The sequence below is a fragment of the Gekko japonicus genome, unplaced genomic scaffold (genome assembly GCF_001447785.1).
Source record: "Gekko japonicus isolate JY-2015 unplaced genomic scaffold, Gekko_japonicus_V1.1 scaffold4027, whole genome shotgun sequence".
NCBI classification, from domain to species: domain Eukaryota; kingdom Metazoa; phylum Chordata; class Lepidosauria; order Squamata; family Gekkonidae; genus Gekko; species Gekko japonicus.
Genome location: NW_015163730.1, coordinates 29,554 through 50,494, shown reverse-complemented (window position 1 = coordinate 50,494; position 20,941 = coordinate 29,554). Strand labels below are relative to the sequence as shown.

The 20,941-nt window shown below is 45.6% G+C and overlaps 1 protein-coding gene across 1 annotated transcript in view; it reads right to left on the bottom strand.

The window, feature by feature from the left end:
* Positions 1-20,941, bottom strand: part of RNF212 (ring finger protein 212) — a 47,180-nt gene that overhangs the window by 15,665 nt on the left and 10,574 nt on the right. The window contains exons 2-7 of the mRNA XM_015407874.1: positions 18,374-18,435; positions 16,733-16,807; positions 8,803-8,859; positions 6,964-7,028; positions 6,775-6,777; positions 4,180-4,225 (exon numbers count right to left, since the gene is read on the bottom strand). Coding sequence (XP_015263360.1) covers positions 4,180-4,225; positions 6,775-6,777; positions 6,964-7,028; positions 8,803-8,859; positions 16,733-16,807; positions 18,374-18,435 — 308 coding nt within the window. The remainder of the gene's footprint in view (positions 1-4,179; positions 4,226-6,774; positions 6,778-6,963; positions 7,029-8,802; positions 8,860-16,732; positions 16,808-18,373; positions 18,436-20,941) is intronic.

Here is a 20,941-nt window from a genome sequence, read left to right as displayed (position 1 = left end):
CCTTGTGGAATGAGCCCGAATCTGTCCTGGGAGTGGCCGTCGTGCCAGAGTATAACAAAGTTTGATAACCTCCACAATCCACATGGGTAAACATTGTGAGGAAATTTTCTTCCCTTGGGAAGGCAAACTATGAGATATGACCAATGCCGGAGACTTATGGAAAGACTTGGTTCTACCCAAATAAAATAAGAGCGCTCTCTTAACATCCAGAGAGTGCAGTCTGCGCTCTTCCTCATTGGAGGGAGATGGAAAAAACGTGGGGAGAACTATGTCAGAACATAAATGAAACTCTGACACAACTTTAGGCAAAAAGGAAATGTCCAAAACGAGAGAAACCCCTTGGGGGGAAAAACTAAGATATGGTGAGTCACATCTAAGTGCAGACAATTCGCTCACTCTACGAGCGGAAGTAATGGCCACCAAAAATGCTGTTTTCAACGATAATAACTTCAAACTACAAGTGGCTAAAGGTTCAAAGGGCCTACCAATCAAAAAGGTGAGGACCAAAGCCAAATCCCAAGCCGGAATGGGTTCACGGCGAGGGGGGTACAAACGTATGAAACCTTTACAGAACTTCTTTGTCTGTGGGTGAGAAAAAACTGAAAACCCATCTATGGATGGATGGTGTGCTGACACCGCAGCTAAATAAACTTTCGCAGAAGAGAAACTGAGTCCCATGTCCATTCTAGACAAAATAAAACCAAAAATTGACCTCAAATCAGACGGGGGAGGAGGCAATTTGAGAGAGACCAAATACTGCAGAAATTTGGTCCACTTCCCATCATACGAGGCTCTAGTGGAAGGTTTGCGACAATTGAGAAGAACTTCATCTATTCTGTCATGTATTATGGAAAGTGTATGCTCCACACTGTCAACTTGAAGCTCAGAGGATCATGATGCAGAATCTGGCCCCGTTGGGCCAGAAGAAGATCCGGTACCCAAGGGAAGTGAATGAAGCAGCCTTTGGAGAGATGAAGTAGTCGAGGGAACCAATGTTGGCAAGGCCACCACGGGGTCACCAGGAGACAATGAGGTTTGTCCTGCTGGATCTTGATAAGGACCCAGTGAATGAGAGGAAGGGGAGGAAAGAGAAACACGAAGTGAGGTGTCCATGAGATCAATAGGCCGTCCCCCATGGACAGAGGGTCTATTCCCACCCTTGAACAAAACAGGCAGTATTTCGCATTGTGGCGAGTTGCAAAGAATCTACTTCTGGATGACCCAGTTGGTTGAAAATGGGCCAAAGGTACTTCCAGTTGAGTTCCCATTCGTGGTCCGTTGCTCCCCCTCTGCTTAAGAAGTCCGCATCTACTTCTGGATGACCCAGTTGGTTGAAAATGGGCCAAAGGTACTTCCAGTTGAGTTCCCATTCGTGGTCCGTTGCTCCCCCTCTGCTTAAGAAGTCTGCATGGACGTTCAAAATTCCTGGCAGATGGGCAGCCCGGATGACCGATTTTCATTGGAGGCAGTCCTCCCAGATGCTCAAGGCCAGCCAGCAAAGCGCTCTGGACACCGTGCCTCCTTGACGATTGATGTAAGACATGGTGGTTGTGTTGTCTGTAAAAATCATGACCACATTCCTTGCTACCGCACGTTGGAACGACCGGAGGGCATAATGTACCACCAAAAGCTCCAGGTAATTGATATGGCGGTTTATCAATTGAGAGTCCTATTGTGCCCCTACACACATAGAGAGGCATCTGTGGTGATCGATACTGTCGTAGCAGGAATTTGGAATGGAGCCCCTGCAAATAGATTGGTCTCGGATAGCCACTATCGAAGAGAGTGGAGGACATGAGGAGGAACCGTCATGGGTAGGTCCGGAGGATGGCTTTGGGGACGGAATTTCTTTAGGAACCACAATTGTAACGGGCGCATGCGGAAACATGCACATGTGAGCACCGATGTGGTGGCTGCCATAAGACCCAACAACCTTTGGATACGGACTGCTGAGGTTTTGTTTGAGTGGAACAACAGTTGAATCTCGTAACAGAGAGATTCCGCTCTCTGACGGGGTAAGTAGGCCCGAGCGTCCAGAGAGTCGATGACCGCCCCGATGAATTTTACTCGAGTTGCAGGCTGAAGCATGGATTTTTGAAGATTTACAAGAACACCCAGAGATGCCAGAGTCGAAAGAGTGAGGTCGATATGACGAATAAGGACTTGTTTTGACTCCGCAACCAGCAACCAATCATCTATATATGGGAATACCTGGATTCCCTGGAGACGTAGATGTGCCACTATGACAACCATCACCTTTGTAAAGACCCTGGGGGTGGTAGAAAGCCCAAAGGGAAGAGCCTTGAATTGGTAATGTGCTCCCCTGACAGTGAATCTGAGAAAGCGCCTGTGGGAGGGGTGAATCGACACATGGAAGTATGCATCCTTCAGATCAAAGGTGACCATCCAGGCTCCTGGTGACAGTAGTGGCAGGATGTTTTGGAGGGTGGTCATTCGAAATTTTTTGTAGATGATAAACTGATTTAGATTTCTGAGGTCCATGATTGGACGGAGGCCTCCGTCCTTTTTCGAAACCGTGAAGTACCGAGAATAAAAACCTTGACGGTAATCGGCTGCTGGAACAGGTTCTATGGCATCCTTTGCGGTAAGAGATTGAACTTCTTGAAGCAGAACCGGTGATGCCGGTGTTTGAACGAAGTGAGAGAAGTGAGGGATTTGAAAAAATTTGATGAGATAACCATCCTTGATGACAGAATGAACCCATTTGTCCATTGAGATCTTTTGCCAGGCGTCGAGGAATGGAACAAGACGAGTGGCTAGCATGGGAAGGGAGTCAAAGGCCCTGTTTAGGGTTTTTTGAGGTCTTCTGCTTATATTGCACGGAGGACGAAAACGTTGGCTTGTTTCCAAAGGAGCGAGACTGAGAAGTAGGCGATCTTTGTCACTGATCGGAGGGAGATTTCAATTAGGACGGTCTGTGTGACCATGATTGCCTAGACCATTGTTTAGGCTTATTGTATTTTGATGACAGGGAGATCCCCAGGCTACGAGACGTCTTAATACTTTTGTCCAATTCTTGGAGCATAGAATCAGTGGTAGAACTGAATAAACCAGCACCCTCAAAGGGAAGATCCTCCACTGTAGACTGAGTGTCATAAGGGAGTGACGAAGAGCGAAGCCAAGCATGTCTACGCAAGGCAACTGAAGTAGTGAGAGTCTTGGCTACAGAGGATGAAGTGCTAGACTGCATGATGTCAAAAACATTATCATCGACCATGTGCGATATTAAGATGGGATTCATGGAGAGGTCTAATGCCATCCACTGAATAAAGTCACCATATGACTTGACATCCTCTGAAGGTGAAATAGGGAGATCGGCCTCAACATCCGGAGGTGGAGAAGGAAGGTCTGCATCATCCCCTTGATTAGAGAGTTTGTCTGCACTAGAGGAATCCTCAGAAGGCTCAGAAGATGGAGCGGGCAAAATCGGTACCGATGATACATTAGTCGGTACCGACGCAATCGGTGCCGGAGGGAGGCTGGGCACGAGTTGTGTGTCAGCCTCGAACTCTTCGACCCTGATGCTGGGTCTCTATACTGAGATACTCTGGATGACACCGACTGACGATCCCACTCCATCGGCGGTGGAGGCGGAGGAGGAAGGGCCCATTGTGGGTATGGATAGCTGCCATAAAGGTATCGCCATTGGCCTTGATCCCAAGTTAAGGGAGGCGATGGAGGTGGTCGGTGTCGATCATCCATGCTGTGCGTTGGTGAGCCAGCAAGAGACTGATAGCCAGATAGTTCGGCTTCTGACAACGGTGCCTGTTGGGTAAGATCCATATCTGGATTAGAGTAGAACTAGAAACTGGAGCACGACCTTGACTAGCAGACACCGTAGAGGCTACCTGAAGGGGCTTAGATTTTGAGCCCTTTTTAAGCTTTCCTATAGCTGGAGAAAAAGGTAGAGTTAAAGGGAAAGGAAAGGAAAAGAAGAAGACCCGAGAGACCAAGGAAGGAAAGGGAATTTTTTTTAGAGGGGAGTTAGGAGGAACAAGCAGAGATAAAAAGCAAGGGAAAGGAGAAGTGCAGTGGGATGACTGCACTTTCAACATGGGGCTGAATGTAAGGAGTACGCCAGACACAAAGTAGGAAACAACCTGCAACATTCTGTTGTGCATACTCACTTGTCCACATAGAAAAGGGAAAGCCACTTACTTTTCTCACTGAAGGTGGTATGTAATCTACTTCCATCGATGAGTCCCTTCTATTGGAATAGAGATACACAGTCAAAGAATAATATGTAAGATGTCTAACTAAAAGAATGCTATTAAAGATGTAAATCACTAACAGCATCTCATATTTATTCCTGTATAGTATTTGGTTTTCTTCTGTTTTGCTTAATATTACAAATGATGAAATGATTTGGGCAGAATTGCTACATGTAGAGAAATGCATTTTATTTTAGGATTTGGCCTTGATACAATCCCCATATTCAGTTTTAAAGAATTTTCTCTCTCCTGGAAGCGGACAGGCAGAAAGGGGGAAGTTACTGCTGCCAGGTATTGCCCAAATGTGTCTGTTATTTGCCGTCAAGTCACTTCCAATTTACAGCAACCCATAATACCAACCATCAAATCCCACCTATCAAAGCTTTGGAATTGCTAATGCCCACCTTGGCTAGAGACAATGAAATGGTCAGCAGTCCATATAGTTCCCAGCTTCGCTACTGTTAGAGACTCTTGCCATCTCCCGCGTGCAGGAGCCCATCTAACTGGGTATTGCTGGGGGGGGGGCGCGCATACAAATGCCCTATATCCTCTTAGGCGCATAGGTAGTCCGCCATTCCTAACAGTGTTCATGTTACTGCATCTATGGCTTTTCAATAAAAGTAAACCTTCCTGGAAGCGTGGGCTTCTTCGTTGTCTTGCTGTGGATCCTGACAGCCGGCTGCAAAAGTGTGCGATTTAAAGAATTATATGTTGTCCTCCCTTCCCCCCTATGAATCATTGGTAGTCCCGTGTGAAAACTTGTGTAACTGTAAATCGCTCAGAGCCAGCAGCTCTGCAGGATGAGCGATCAATAAATCGAAAGGTATTATTCTGCCTTGCAGCTCCCCAGCTGAAGAGACTGGCATCTATAGTCATCACTATCTGTTTTGGGTCCTTGATTGGGGAACAGGAAGGCTCCAGCCACCACTGTAATTGCTGTAGCAAAGTCTCTGGCAGGTGAAATAGCTTGTATCTCTTGTTGCCGATGTCTTCCTGAACAAGCAGAATGAATCTCTGTAGAGGATGAGCTTGGAACCTTGACCACTGGACGATCTCCTGGCAGGAGACCATCATACCCAGAAGCTTGGCCAGCATCATCACTTCTACTTTGGATTCCTTCAGCATCTCGGTGATCAGAGATCTGAGCTTTTGTTGCCTCTCCTGTGAAATGAACACTCTGCCCTCACAGGTGTATCAGAACGTGGGTCGGATGTAGATTGTTCTTCTCCATATTTACGATCAAGCCGTTTTCCTTGAGCGTTTGCACTGTCAGGATGAATGCTTCCACACCCCCTTGAAAGGATAGTGCCTTTACCAAAATGTTGTCTTGGTAAGGAAAGAGAGATACACCCTGTAGTGAGAGATGTGCAATCAGTGCTACCAAAATCTTAGTGAACACTCTTGGGGATGATTTTAGGCCGAATGGTAGAGCTCGGTAGTACAGTTCCGCAGAGCCTGCAAGACGGAGCTCTTCCGCCAGGCTTTCGAATAGGAGCCGCCACCACCACCAGTATACCACTAACGCATCAGTATACCATCGACGCCCTGGAGGACATCTGGATATGGGCATGGATTACCAAAGCCCTAAATATACTTTTTTGCATCATGGGCAAGAATGGGACGTTTAGAGGACTGCCATCTTGTGTTTAGATAGCTCTGCTTCAGATAGGTTATAAATTATGATGTAATTTTAATATTTTGTATTGTTTTTTACTGTTTTATTAGCTATATGCTGTTAGCCGCCCTGAGCCTCCGGGGAGGGCGGGATAGAAATGTAAATAATAAATAAATAAATATAAATAAATAAATAATGAATGTCATCGTGAGCAAAATGAAGGACTCCCTTATGGGAATATGTAAATAGGCCTCTGATAGATGATGGATGTCAGGAAATTCTTTTCCTGGATGGCTGAGAGAATGGATTTTAGAATTTCCATGAAACCCCATGAAACCAAAAAGTAATCACCAGGTTTTCTCCAAATTTTGCTCTCTGATACCAGAAGCGACCTAGAGGATCAAGCTACCAGTTGTAGATGAACCAGTCACCAGTTTCGCCTCTAACTCTGTTCTTCCCATGGAGGCAGACAGTCTTCCCAAGGATCACTGTGATAGGCAGGTAGAACATGCTCTTCGCAGAGACTTTGAAGCTTCCTCTTGTTCCCTGAAGGCACCCACTGCTGGATCTCTGTCTGCAAGGACTCAACACGAATCATGAACTAAACTGCTTTTTTCCAGTTCGTGCCCATCCCTAATTTGGTTTACGAAAGTGCTTTTACAAAGGAATCAGACTGTACATTGTACTACTGAGTAGGGTACGTATTATCCGTTTGTTGTATGTATTAGCCTGTTCTTACTGCATTGTTTGACATACCTTATTTAATAATTTTGCTTTCAGTACAATTTTTGTAATCCTAGTCTTACTGCATTATTATTGGTTCATCCTATTAATTGCTCTGATTTACATAGTGTAATCTACCTTCAGTCTCAGTAAGAAAGGCAGACTATAAATACTGCTGTCCCAGTATTCTCCCCAGTTTAGTACCCGCTCCACTTCTACACAAAATATACAGATTTTCTCTACTTTTGTTGACTGGCTCATATGTTTTTCTACCTGGTGATTATGGGAATTAACTACCTCATACAAAAGGGAATTAACTGTAACTCATACAAAGCTATTGTTCACAAATACAATTCAAAATGTAACTGTCATGTTAATTAAAATGCTGCTTACTGTTGCTGATATTGTGTATGCTGCACATGCTGTGTTGCTTTCCAATATCCATCCAATTTTGTAATCTATGCAGAATAATAGAGCCATTTCAGCATGAACTTTCCTTTTAGCACACTGACTCTGATAGAAAAAAATTTCACTGTCTTTAATCATGTCGTGCCTTTCAACCATCTATAGTGCCATCACGGAAAAAACCTCTCAAAGAGGGGTATGGAATGCTGTTGTCAGGTAACCTTATCTTGGCTTAGGGCATATTAGCTCCTAGGCTCCATCAAAATGGCTGCAAGACCACTTCCTCCTGGACTTCAACCACCCCCAAAAGAGCCCTTGCCTCAGCCAAAAACGGTCTCTGGGAAAACCCTGTCCTCTTCCAGCAGTGACGGGCCTGTTTTTCTGAGAACTCTACCTCCAAGCATCCCAATTAAAAAAAACCCCAACTTTAAACCAAATACTTTTTATTATGTGAACTAATAATAAAATATATTATTTGATATTAAATTTGATTTTCTTCCCTTTTAGCTTTCCTTCCCAAAGAATGATAAATGGCAATCAGATGCTTTTGTTATTGCTATTTCCTTCTTCAAAACCACTCATGCTGCGATCACACTGGCAGCTTGGTGCATTATGGTGGCGCCTCTAATTGTACTGGTTTAAAGTGTTGCAGGGCATGTCATCTAGATAGCACACCCTGTTGAGGGTTACTCACACAGCCATCCCATTGTCAAGCATCCACATTACTGCCAGCACCTCAGCCACAGAGCGTGCTGCCCAGTCAATTGTTTTAAAAATGCAGGTCGATGCGTGCGTATATGTGGTTATGTGCATATAGGAAAAAACTAAGAAAACCCAAAAACCCTAGCAGCAGAAACAGATCTGCAGGTTCAGACATCCCTTCCGGGTTCCCTTTGCTACAGGAGAATTCAGACATCGGAAAACCCAGAGCGAACCACATCGGAAAACCCAGAGCGAACCACAAACAAACAGTTAATACTGGACTTTCCCCGGTATCTGTTTATTCCACTTCCATTGCGGAACACGGGAGGCTGACGACTGCACCACAAGAGACAGATGTTCTTGTTTGCAGGGGCCCATATCTGCTTAGGTAACACTACTATAGTGCCACGAACTGCATGTGTGATCGCAGTCTCAGATGGGGGGGAACCACTTAGAGCATCAATAGAAATTAGGAGGTGGTGGGGTACAGAATGTGAGGAGTTTGGGCCTGGAAAGAGTTTTTCCTCAAACTACCACAAATGCATATGCCTAACTTACAAAAAGGTGTAATTCTGTTTAGGATTGTACTGTTAACATATCGGTAAAGCATCAAGATGAAAACTAAAACAATGGAAAATTTCAGAGGCAACTAGAAGGATAAAAAAGTGGGCAGAAGGAAAATCAGGAACAATTTTTTTTGTGGCAGAAAGGGGGCTATGGATTTAGCTCACTTCATGGGAATACAGGAGATTGTAGTGGTTCAGTGGTGAGTTATTACTACTGACCACCTCCTTGTCCCAGCCCCACCATCTAGGGGAAGCCAGATGGATAACAAATATCACTTTCATGTGTACGTTCTTTTTCTTCTTCTTCCGACTGTACTGCTCGGCTAAAACAGCCTGTCTGCAGTCCCACCATAAAGGAGTGCACCATTTTCATATGCAAAAATGTTGGAAGCTATATAAATATCTTGTCAGAAGAGACATTTAATGAAACTTTCCTACTAATGTGTTGGTTTATTAAAAGACATTATTTTAGTAATATAACGTAAAAAACCTGTAAATGCAATTTTCACCAAACCTTTCCCCAGACACTTCAAAGCAATGAGTCAAGAGTTATGGGTACCTTTCCCTTGAAGTAAGTTAATAAATGCCCTCTGTGTTTTTCCTGGAATTGTGAAATCTACAAATTAAGAAAAAAGGCATTATTGATCATGTTAAAAAAATTGATATAATAATCATCTAAAACCACCACTACAAATAAAGTTAAATCTAATGCTATGTAATTCTTTAGACACTGAAATTCAAAGGCTGCAAAATCCAGTGTCGACCTTCCCACGGCATAGTGTGTCATCTCACTACTAGGCATACCTGGATCACTCATTTCAAGCTTCCTCCTCTTGGATCATCCTGCAGTCAGCTATTTCCCAGGTCTCAAACTTCTGCTGAGGTCCAAACTAAAAGTTACTGACTGCACATGTGGCATGTAGGGCCCCCCCGGCCCCAAACGCATGCAAACAGGGCCTACCAATGCCATTCCAGCTAGAGAGAATAGTGTGGGAGGAACAGGTGAAGCCCCCCACCCCATGCTGTGGTCCCAAGCCAAATCAGGTCCCAGGGCAGTTGGGAATTTTGGTAACCCAGTGTCATATTTGGGTGTGCAAAGTGGAAGCCTGACCCAACTCGTACCAGATGTAATATGAGCAGGAAGGCACCAATTTGAACTATGAATACATTCATACATAGCATATTATAACATTGTGTTTCTTTTTAGATATTGTGGATATAGTGCTACAGTTAAACTCCATTAAACTCTGGAGAGCAACGAGGATGATTGGGGGCCTGGAGACCAAGCCCTATGAGGAAAGGCTAAGGGACTTGTGAATGTTTAGTCTGGAGAAGAAGAGGTTGAGGGGAGGACATGATTGCTCTTTTTAAGTATTTGAAGGGCTGTCACTTACAGGAGGGCAGGGAGCTGTTCCTGTTGGCAGCAGAGGATAAGGGGTTTAAATTAAGGGCAGGAAGGTACAGGCTGGTTATTAGGAAAAACTTTTTGACAGCAAGAGTTGTTCAACAGTGGAATCAGCTGCCTAGGGAAGTGGTAAGCTCCCCCTCATTGGCGGTCTTTAAGCAGCGGCTGGACAGACCCTTGTCAGGGATGCTCTAGGCTGATCCTGCATTGAGCAGAGGGTTGGACTACATGGCCTGTAGGGCCCCTTCGAACTCTCTGATTCTATGAGAATGTTACAAATTACTTCATTTTCTAGCATTAGTCGGTTCAAGCATTTTTAAAATATATACATAAATCAAGCTGTAAGAGTTTACACAGACCCCGCCCCTTTTCCCGAATCACAAAGGCCAGAAACTCCCAAGCACTGCAATTCAGCTGGCTCTTTTATTTAGTCACTCTCTATTCTCACCACAAGGTGTCTCCCCAGGATCAAGTAAGCCTCCACTGCTCCTCTACTGCAAATTATTTGGCTTGCCTCTCACCTGAGTTACCTGTCCACTTGCAAGGGCCACAGTCCTCGTCACCCCCTCTGACAGTCCCTCTCTTGAAGCCAGTCCTTTCTCCTGTGGAAAGGCTGACGGCTGTCTTCTTGGTTGCTTCTCTCTGGGAGGCATATTTTATTTCACATTTCCCGATAATGCCAAGGTCTGAGATTTTCGAGCAGTCTTTGCCAGGCTCCCGGCTATCACTGCTGCCTTTGTGATTCCTGTCGCCTCCTGGACCTCAGTCAGGTGTCCCATCCCTCTCTGGCATGGCCCCGTCTCCTTGCAGGCACACTGCGGCCCTGTCCTCCCCCCCCCCCCCAAACTCCCACATCTCCCCCTTTCATTTCCTGGCCCCTCTGCCTCCACCCTGTTCATGATTGCTCCCACCTCAGCTTCCATACTAATCTTCTGCTGGCTGTTCCCCATTAAGCTGCTACACAAGTCATTTACATATTTATTTAAAACAATTATATCCCACTTCTCTCTACAGCCCAATGTGGCTTACAAAAATGGCCACGTAACACAACTAAAAGAAGCACAATCTTAATTTAATGGTCTTACGAATGATGCTTTCTGCACCACCTCTTGGCTAGGGGCACAGGCGGAGCACCAGGATGGACAGAAGGCCCCTGACGGGGGAAACAGCCACTCACTGGAGCCTATGGGAGTGCGACTCCAGCATCCAATCACCTTCAAGAAGGGGGATGGGATGGGATGTTGAAGGGGAATGCAGCAGGAGTGGCGTTCAGTTCAGCCTCTGGGAGACGGCAGGGAGAGCTCAGGCCTGGCTCTGGAGAAGAGCAGACAGAATGAAGGGTAGCTCTGCCACTGTCAAACCCTGGAGTCAGTCCACTCTCAGCCTAATAGTCTTTTATGAAAGCTTTATTAGAAACAGAGATTTAGATGTGCACAAGAGAGATCTCTTGTTCAGACTAAAGAACAGATCAAGGGTTGGGTATTGCATAGGCAATAGGTCAGTATCCCACAATGCAACGGTCATGCAGTGGGCATTCACCCTCTCACCCTCTTTCACTCCCCCCCCCTTCATAGTACACAGCGCTACAAAAGTTTATTATCCAGCAACAGATGTTTCTCCAAGGATGAGAGGCTCCTGACGGCCAGACATCTTGGGGCCGTTCTCATGGGAAAGTTGTTACAAGCAAAGCTAACCGAACTCCCGCCATACATACACACAGATATATGACATTCACACCCACTCCTCCCATCCCTCGGAATTTATGGCAGAGAGGGCTAGGAAGGGATGAGACCCAACGGCCGAAAAGTGAAAGTAAACTACAAAGGCTGGAACAAATGAAGACATTAGTCAACGTGACAATCAGCAGAGCCCGGCAGCCTGGCAGAGTGGTTTGGCTCTGCTTCTGACAGAGAACAGAATACGCAATTGGCCTGTCTCTGGCAATGAGCAGACCTGGTGCCATTTAATCCGACTCTTGGGAAAGGGCAGGCTGGTGTGGGTGGAATCCTGTAGCTAATTGGTAAAGGCCTGTTTAAGCATGGAAGAATTAAAGAAAGCTGAAACTACTCTCTACATTAATGTGCCTCGGCCAGGTTTCTCTTTTGTCTATCTGGAGACGTGTTGTTGTCTGATCTGCTCTTGAAACCTACTTGAGAATAAATAAAGTGGGTTTTATATCCCACTCTTCATTACCTGAAGGAAGAAGAGATTGGATTTATACCCTGCCCTTCACTACCCAAAGGAGTCTCAGAGCCGCTTACAATCGCCTTCCCTTCCTCTCCCCACAACAGGCACCCTGTGAGGTAGGTGGGGCTGAGAGCTCTGAGAGAACTTGTGACTGACCCTAGGTCACCCAGCTGGCTGCATGTGGAGGAGGAGTGGGGGACCCTAACCTGGTTCTCCAGATTAGAGTCCGCCGCTCTTAACGACTACACCAAGCTGGCCCTCCATACTCTACTTGTGCACCACAAAATTTACCTCACAGCAGCAAACCCAAAGCCTAGACACTCACTACCTTTAGTACACCTGGTATCTGTGGGGAAGGTTTATAGTTTAAAATCAACCTGGTTCCTCCAAAATCACAGGAGGCTGTGTAGATCCCCTCAGCTGACAGAAACAGCCTTTCACACTAACCTTTGCTGGGGAAAGCATGGACTTAATTTAATAGTCTTACAAACAGTTAGCAGTGGCTTCGAAATCAGCTGCCACCACAAGCTTAAGGTTAGTGGAGTCTATGCAAGACAATATTTTTAAATAATATGTTCATCTTAAAAAGGCATCCTACTAAACAGAACGTCTGCCTGAAACGTGGAAGAGCCAGTATAAGATTTCTGCAAAATCTCACTGACATTTTTGGTTGGCTCTCCCTTCTGTGGCAACCATTTAGGAGCTGGGTCCATCTTTCCCAAGCACCTCAACAAAACTGATGTACGAGGTCAAAAGTTGCCAAAAAGATCAGGAAGAAACAGTAATAAAGCCTTGCCTCTGTCAGTCTGTAAATGGGAGCCATCTGCCAGGGCAGCATAGGGTATCCTGATCCCCAAACTAGGTCTGAAGTCAGATTAAAATGGGTCAAGGATAATTATGCTATCCAGGCAAACAAAGTTGCTTTAGTATCACAGATGAAACTTGCAAATTAAGTGTTGGTGGTGGAAAGCACCATCGAGTCACAGCTGACTTATGGCGACTCCACGGGGCTATCCAGGTCAGGTCTGCCAATTAAGTACCCAAGTATGAAGAGGGACCACATAAAGCACATGAAGAACATGACTGAAGACTTTCCCTGGATAGCTTTGTGTGTGTGTGTGTTTATGAGGTTCAACTTTGTTGCTATTTGCTGTTTCATTAAAGATCACACTGTAAATCACGGCTCTTGCTTATTTTGTTTCTGTTATGAATGGAAAAAGTCGGGGGAAATGAGATGCAGCAATGACATTGGAATTCATTGTCAAACCTTGCTATGTTATGCTTGCTTTGGCTGCCATATTGGGCGGGGTGAGTGTGTGCGGGAGTGAATGAGACCTTTGCTTTTAGGCAGGGCTATTTTTGGGCAGGAACGCACAGGAACGGAGTTCCGGCTGGCTCCCAAGTTGGCCACGCCCAGCAGGAGCTCATTAGCATAATAGGACACACCCAACAGCAGAAACTCATTAGGATTGGCTACATAAGGGGTTTGTGACCTAACATGCAAAGGAGTTCCTGCTACAAAAAAAAGCCCTGGGTTTTGACAACAAACAAGGTAAACAGAATAAGAAGCAAAAGGTGGGTGTGGCTGGATGACCATACTTCTGGTAACATGGGGGTGTGGCCTAACATGCTAATGAGCTGTGCTGTCGGGTGTGGCTGGATATGCTAATGAGTTTCTGTTGTTGGGTGTGGCCTATTATGCTAATGAGTTCCTGCTGGGCTTTTTCTACAACAAGAGCCCTGCTTTTAGGAGATGTAACTTTTCCACAAGCCATTCCCTTCTCCTCCCCTCTCACTTTCGCAGAAGTGACCTTGAGCACATTCTTGCACCATCTCAGACTCTAGATTACCAGGACGTATCTCTCTCCTGGTTGGCATGGCAAATAGGCGAAGTGTGGATGTCATCTTTGCACGGGGGGGCTGGATGGGACCTGTTTGATTTTCTGTAATACGTCTGTACCCGCCAAAAGACTTCAGTTCTAACACGGTGACTTTTGGCTCTTGCATATTCTCTAATAAACTTATCACTGCCAAAGTGAGAGTTATTGAGTGTAACTGGACCAGGGTCTGACATAGTGTTAGAATTCCTTATTTCCTCTGACCTTCGCCTACACCATGATGGGGGACGAAGATGGAGGCGCCGGGACTGAACCTGAGAACCCTAACCTCGAACCCGACAAAAGAAAGACCCTAACCTCGAACCCGACAAAAGCAAGGACCCAAAGGAGAAGAGGACCACGGTACCTGGGAAGCGGCCCAAGACTCCAAAAGCTCTACAACCCGAAGCTCACGATACCCTGGAGGAGTCTACCTCCTCATCCAGTGATGGCGAAGTGCAGTCGGCAGGAAAAGGCCGGGACCAGCTGTGAAGGGCACCAGCCAACAGGTCCTAAAACCTCTGGTGCAAGAATGGGTGAGGCATATCTCCCCACCCTTGTTCTATCTGACTGTAACGATAATCAACCCAGAAGCGGGTACCCATGTTAGGGTGCAGGCCCTTATAGGCTCAGGGTGTACCAGAGACTTTATTAGTCCTGTGATTGTCACAGGACTGGGGGCTCAGGTGCATAAACTGAAAGAACCCATGTTATTCTCCCAGATGGACGGCGCCCCCATGAAGAAGGCTTGCCACCATCGCACAGTACATTTACTAGTGGGGGTGTCAACTCATTGGGAGATGCGGTCTTTCACAGTGAACCCGGTGGCTAGGTTCCCCATGGTGCTGGGAAGCCTGTGGCTCCAAGCCCATGACCCCTATGTGCAATGGAGCTCCGGCACCCTCACACTGCTGGAGGCTGGAGTGGGGGGAGGAGCCACACCCCGCCGCAGAGGAGGTGTGCTTGGCATGGGAAGAGCTGAACCTAATCCCCGCAGAATATAGGGACCTAGCCAGAGTATTTAAGGAAGAGGACCCAGACGAGCTTCCTCATCACCGTAAGACTGACGGTGTTATCTAAACCCTCCCTGGACATAAATTACCCAAAGCAAAACTGTATGCTATGAGCTCGACCAAGACGAGTTGCAGCAGTTCACTGACAAGAACTTAAGTCAGGGCTTCATCCGGCTAGCCACCTCCCCCTTTGCAGCTCCAGTGCTATTCAGGAAGAAGAAAGATGAGGATTTGAGACTATGTATGGATTACAGAGATTTGAATGCGGTGTGCTGCCCCCAGCCAGCGTTAATGTACCTTTAAGAGTAGTTGCACCTGGGAACTGGAGTCCACAGTTAAGGGTCCCAGAAGCTTCCCTCTGACTGGCTCATTAAGAGTAATTTCCTGAGCTCAGAGGCACAAAGATAGGAGTTTTATTGCTCTTTTCCGTTTCTTTGTCCATCAACCCTTACCACAAGGAGAGGGGAAGCCCATCTCTTTTCTCACCACGGCCATAGGATTGACCCAGATCAGAAAGATGTAACGCTCTATCCAGCTATCGGCTCGATTGTGAGTAAATGATCTACTGAATGCACGTGAAGTTAAGTAAAGACGATTTAAGCTCTCTTCAGTGGCTGTGCGTTGACTCACACCTGGAAAGCGTTTGCCTCAGCTGCAGCTCACGCTAGACAGGACATGCGGTGTCCATGTCTAATGCCTACCCCCCTCCTGCTAATCAAGGACTTATTAGCTGAGGCATCCCAGGGGAAGATTTTTACCAAGCTGGACCTCCGGGATGCATATTTTCCAGTGCACCTCAGGGAAAGGGATGAGTTTAAGACTGCTTCCAACAAGAGCAAGCACAGACAGCAACCAAGGTCATCCCTGAGAAGGGAGGCAACGTAGAGTTATACAGCCACTACAACAAAGCAATTCTCACACTCACACCCCCACACGCACCCCTCAGGAATTCCCAGTATCCATTCCAGGCCCCTTAACAAACCTAAGTCATGGCAAATGAGACACCAAGTTTGACAATATATTAGATAGGACAGTTAGCTTCTTTATTTTCTCTGCTGCTACGTTATAGAGATTGTACTGCATAGTGAAATCTTTTTTAAGCCCTCAATAAACCTTTATATATTTTTAAAGGTCTGTTTTATTTGTTTGCGTGTAACCTCAAGGACCCAAAAGGCTGGGTATTGCTCAAGGAACAAGGAGCAATAACCCAGAGGGACCAAGGCTTGAGCCAGTTTGGTGTAGTAAAGTGCACAGACTCTAATCTGGGAGAACCGGGTTTGATTCCCCACTCCTCCACTTGCAGCTGCCATAGTTCTGATAAGAGCTGTTCTTGAAAAAGAGCCGTTTCTGTCAGAGCTCTCTCAGCCCCACCTACCTCACAGGGTGTCTGTTGTGGGGAGGGGAGGGGAAGGGAGAGGAGTCTGTAAGCCGCTCTGAGACTCTGAGTGAAGGGCCAGGGGTATAAATCCAATCTCTTCTTCTTCTTCTTCTGACAGAGGCCAATGTAATGATTAATTTATCATCTAGTACAGGGGTCTTCAATGTGACACCCGTGGGCACCATGGTGCCCCGATACCTTTCCTGGTGCCCACCAAGTGTTTTTAGAAAGTGGGCAGGGCCAGATGGGGCTTTTGCCTAGCAGGGCTGCTGACTGGCCCCTGGAGATCTCCTTGGCTGTGTGGTTTCTTTCAGCAGAGGCTTCGAAATCAGCTGCCACCACAAGCTTAAGGTTAGTGGAGTCTATGCAAGACAATATTTTTAAATAATATGTTCATCTTAAAAAGGCATCCTACTAAACAGAACGTCTGCCTGAAACGTGGAAGAGCCAGTATAAGATTTCTGCAAAATCTCACTGACATTTTTGGTTGGCTCTCCCTTCTGTGGCAACCATTTAGGAGCTGGGCCCACCACCCTTCAAACGTGCCCACAGGCTGGAAAAGGTTGGAGACCCCTCGTCCAGTATGTTCCTGATGACAAATCATTCAAATCTGTTCACATGTAACTCACTTGTGAGACTTCTTTGGAATATTTTCTGCACAACCCATCTATTCCCATAAACAGTGACTGTATATCTGAATTCATCTGCAGTGAAACAAAGTAAACATTACCAAAATCTTCATTACTTTAAAGTACATCAATAATTAGAAATTGTGCAAGAATAAGATTGCAATGCTATTCGCACTTACTTTAGAGAAAGTCCCATTGAACTTACTGCTCAGTGACTTAGAGCCTGCCCATGAACTTAGCTAATCTTGCAGTCCATTTTTAGGATCATTCCTTGCACACTTGCCACTGACTGAGAAAGCACAAAAAGCAAGCAGTGCATTCTATTCAGTCTTCCTGGGCAGGAACAGAGAGAGAATGAATGGCAAGCAATTTCATGCTATATACGAGTCTGTCATTTTGACAACCTATGAATAGTGCCCCTTCTTATCAAGATGATGGGGGAAAGCAGCCCCATGAGATGGCAAGTGACCAAGTGGCCAATGTGCAGATCCAAAGCTGATCAACACAGTACTGTTTCACTCTGAATTTCCTCAAGAAAAATCAAGGTGACCCAATCAGGAGTCTGCCTTGCATGTAACTGAGCGGGTCTGAACAAGATACATTCACCTGGAGAGCATGTTCCAGGGCTCTTTTTGTAGAAAAAGCCCAGCAGGAACTCATTAGCATAATAGGCCACACCCAACAGCAGGAACTCATTAGCATATTGGGCCACACCCCTGACAGCACAGCTCATTAGCACGTTAGGACGCACCCCCATGTTACCAGAAGTGTGGTTATCCAGCCACACCCACCTTTTGCTTGTTATTCTGTTTACCTTGTTTGTTGTCAAAACCCAGGGCCTTTTTTGTAGCAGGAACTCCTTTGCATGTTAGGCCACACACCCCTAATGTAGCCAATCCTAATGAGTTTCTGCTGTTGGGTGTGGCCTATTATGTTAATGAGTTCCTGCTGGGCGTGGCCAACTTGGGAGCCAGCCAGAACTCCGTTCCTGTGCGTTCCTGCCCAAAAATAGCCCTGATTTCACTACGAAGTTCCCAGAATGCCTAACAACCTTAAGTGGCATCCTGTCTCTGGTAAATGCTAAAGTGGCATCCTCTCTCTGGTAAAAGCAGAACAGTTAAGAGTTCTTCATTATCAAGTTAAACCTCTTTCCACTTAGTATTGGGACCTAGTTACACAATATGGTTTTCCTGGGTATGTCTCCAGGTTGGGTTGAATCTACATTAGGGGCCTGATAGCGATACAAGGTGGAAAGAACTGCAAGACTCTGGGCTGGGAAATTCCTGGAGATTTGGGGGACGGAGGACAGAATTTGGATAGGGGAGGGACCTCAGTGGGGTATAATTCCATACAGTCCACCCACTGAAGCAGCCGTTTTCTCCAGGAGCCCTGATCTCTGTAGGCTCGGGATCAGTTGTAATACTGGGAGAACTCCAGGCCCCACCTGGAGGCTGGCAACCCTACCAGCCAGGGTCTTGTTACAGATATATTTGTGATACTTGGCTCTAGCCTTGTGCTCTTGTTTGTGGTTGGATTAAACTAGCTCAGTAGGATAAAATACCTGTAAAATTTTAAATCTCAGTGATCAATCAAATATATCCTGATTGTAAATCTCTAAATGCGAAGTAACTTTTCCTATACCTCTCTTGAAAGTATTATTGTACGACACGGAACTCTGCAAATCACACACTCTTCTTTTTTACCTGTAAGATAAAAACAAAGGACAGCAGGTGTCATTTTAACTGGCAAATGTGCATCCTTATGCCCGACCACAATCAGTAACAAGTACAGTGAAAACTCCATAAACCTGCATCCACGGGGATATGCGGCTTGCAAGTTAACCCAATGTGGCAGTTAAGAATTGTCTTGTTTGGGACCCAGAGTGCACTCAGAGGCACCTCCCATTTGGCACTGCTACTCTCCCCCAGGCCAAGCAGGACCCACACAGCTGCCTCAAACAGCGCCCAGGAGAGTCTGTGTTGCAGGTGCAGCTCAACCTACCCAAGCAAGTCAGTCATGCAACCCCTGCTTAGGTGAGTCTCATGCCCATGGCATACTGGTTAACCAAGTGCCAGTTCACAAAGCAGTGTGTGTGAACAAGATCTTGGGGTAAGGGTGGACCAAAAGTTAAATATGAGCAGCCAGTGTGACGCAGCAAGAAAAAAGGCTAATGTAATTTTGGGGTGTATCAACAGAGACATAGCATCCAAATCACAAGATGTCATAGTCCCACTGTACACTGCATTGGTCAGGCCACACCTGGAGTCCTGTGTGCAGTTCTGGAGGCCTCACTTCAAAAAGGATGTGGACAGAATGGAGTGCGGGCAGAGGAGAGCCGCCCATGGCTGGGAGGGTGGGGTATAAATGTAATAAATAAACAAATAAGAGCAGCACAGATGATCAGAGGCCTGGAGACCAAGTCCTATGAGGAAAGGCTGAGGGACTTGGGAATGTTTAGTCTGGAGAAGAGGAGGTGGAGGGGGTGTTATGTATCAAAGTTCGACCGCATGCAAGGCCGGGCCGCCACGCGGTCATGCGAAGCAACCAAGCTTCGCCTCAGAGAACAATGGCCCGAGCGGATCCTAGCCTGCACCTATCGGTGGGCTAGGATCCTAGCAAGGACCTATGGAACACCTGACTATGTAAATAACCTATCACTGGTGTGGGGTTTTTGGGTGTGGGGTTTACTGGGAATATAAGCCGACCTGCGAGCCAGTAGTCTTTGTCTTGTTCTTCACTTAACATAAAAGTATGAGCTGAAATCACTGCATCAGTCTCAGTACTTTTCAGGGGAGATGATTGCTCTCTTCAGGTATTTGAAGGGCTGTCACTTAGAGAACACAGGAACCTGGAATGTAAGATCTAGGAATCAAAGTAAGTTGGATGTGGTAAAAAATGACATGGCAAGACTGAACATCGACATCTTTGGGATCAGTGAACTAAAGTGGATGGCCAAAAATCTTGTAAAAAAAATGATGTGGCCTTTCTAGTCAACAAGAGAGTGAGAAAGGCAGTCATGGGATACAATCTCAAAAACGACAAAATGACCTCAGTCCAAATCTAAGGCAAACCATTCAACATCACAGTAGTCCAAGTCTATGCCCCAACCACTGACACAGAAGAGGCTGAAGTGGACCAGTTCTATGAAGACCTACAACACCTCCTAGAACTAACACCAAAAAAAGATGAACTTGGAATGGGGACTGGAATGCTAAAGTAGGAAGTCAAAAGGTAACCGGAATAACTGATAAGTTTGGCCTTGGAGAACAAAATGAAGCCGGGCAAAGGCTAACAGAGTTTTGTCAAGACAACACGCTGGTCATAGAGGCGACTCTACACATGGACATCACCAGATAGGCAACATCAAAGATGGAGAAGCTCCATTCAGTAAGTGAAAACAAGACCTGGAGCTGACTGAGGCTCAGATCATGAATTCAGGTTTAAAATGAAGAAAGTTGGATAGATATCAAAAAGAAGTTGGGGAAAAGGAAGAGGAAACAGAAAGATGGGGGGGAAATTTGAAATTATGTTATGATATATATAAATATATATATATTTAACTCTGTTAAATGATGGCTTTTGATATGGGGATGGACATCGTGAAGAAACTGTATACAGATTTTGTCTGCAATGAAATGATAGAAGAAGATGTTGGAGTTGGTTAACTTGTTTATTTTTTAAGATATGGTTGGGGACCATTGTTTCACAATTTATAGGAGTTATATTGATCCTGAAGACTGAAGATGGAAGACATGATTAAATTAAATTAAATGAAATATTGGTTTTTATTTGGGTTATAAATGGTAGCTAGAACAAGGTGTGTATTCCCCTCCCCCTGTGTAAATTAGTTTAAGAAAAAGAAATTTTAAAGATACTGATCTTTAAATAATTTTTAAAAATAATAATTTAAAAAATGAGATAATAAATATCATAGACATAGTTTTGCAGGTTGCTTACAATAAAATAAGTAAAGAGAATTTTTTTGTCCAAAAATTTTTGGACAAAAAAAGGAATCCAAAACAGTCCAGTGGCACCTTTAAGACCAAGTTTTATTCAGGTACAAGCTCTCCCTCCTCTGTGAGGGCAGATCTGCACGTCCCCCCCCCCATAGCAAGGAACCCAAAACAGTCCAGTGGCACCTTTAAGACCAAGTTTTATTCAGGTGCAAGCTCTCCCTCCTCTGTGAGGGACAGATCTGCATTTCCCCCC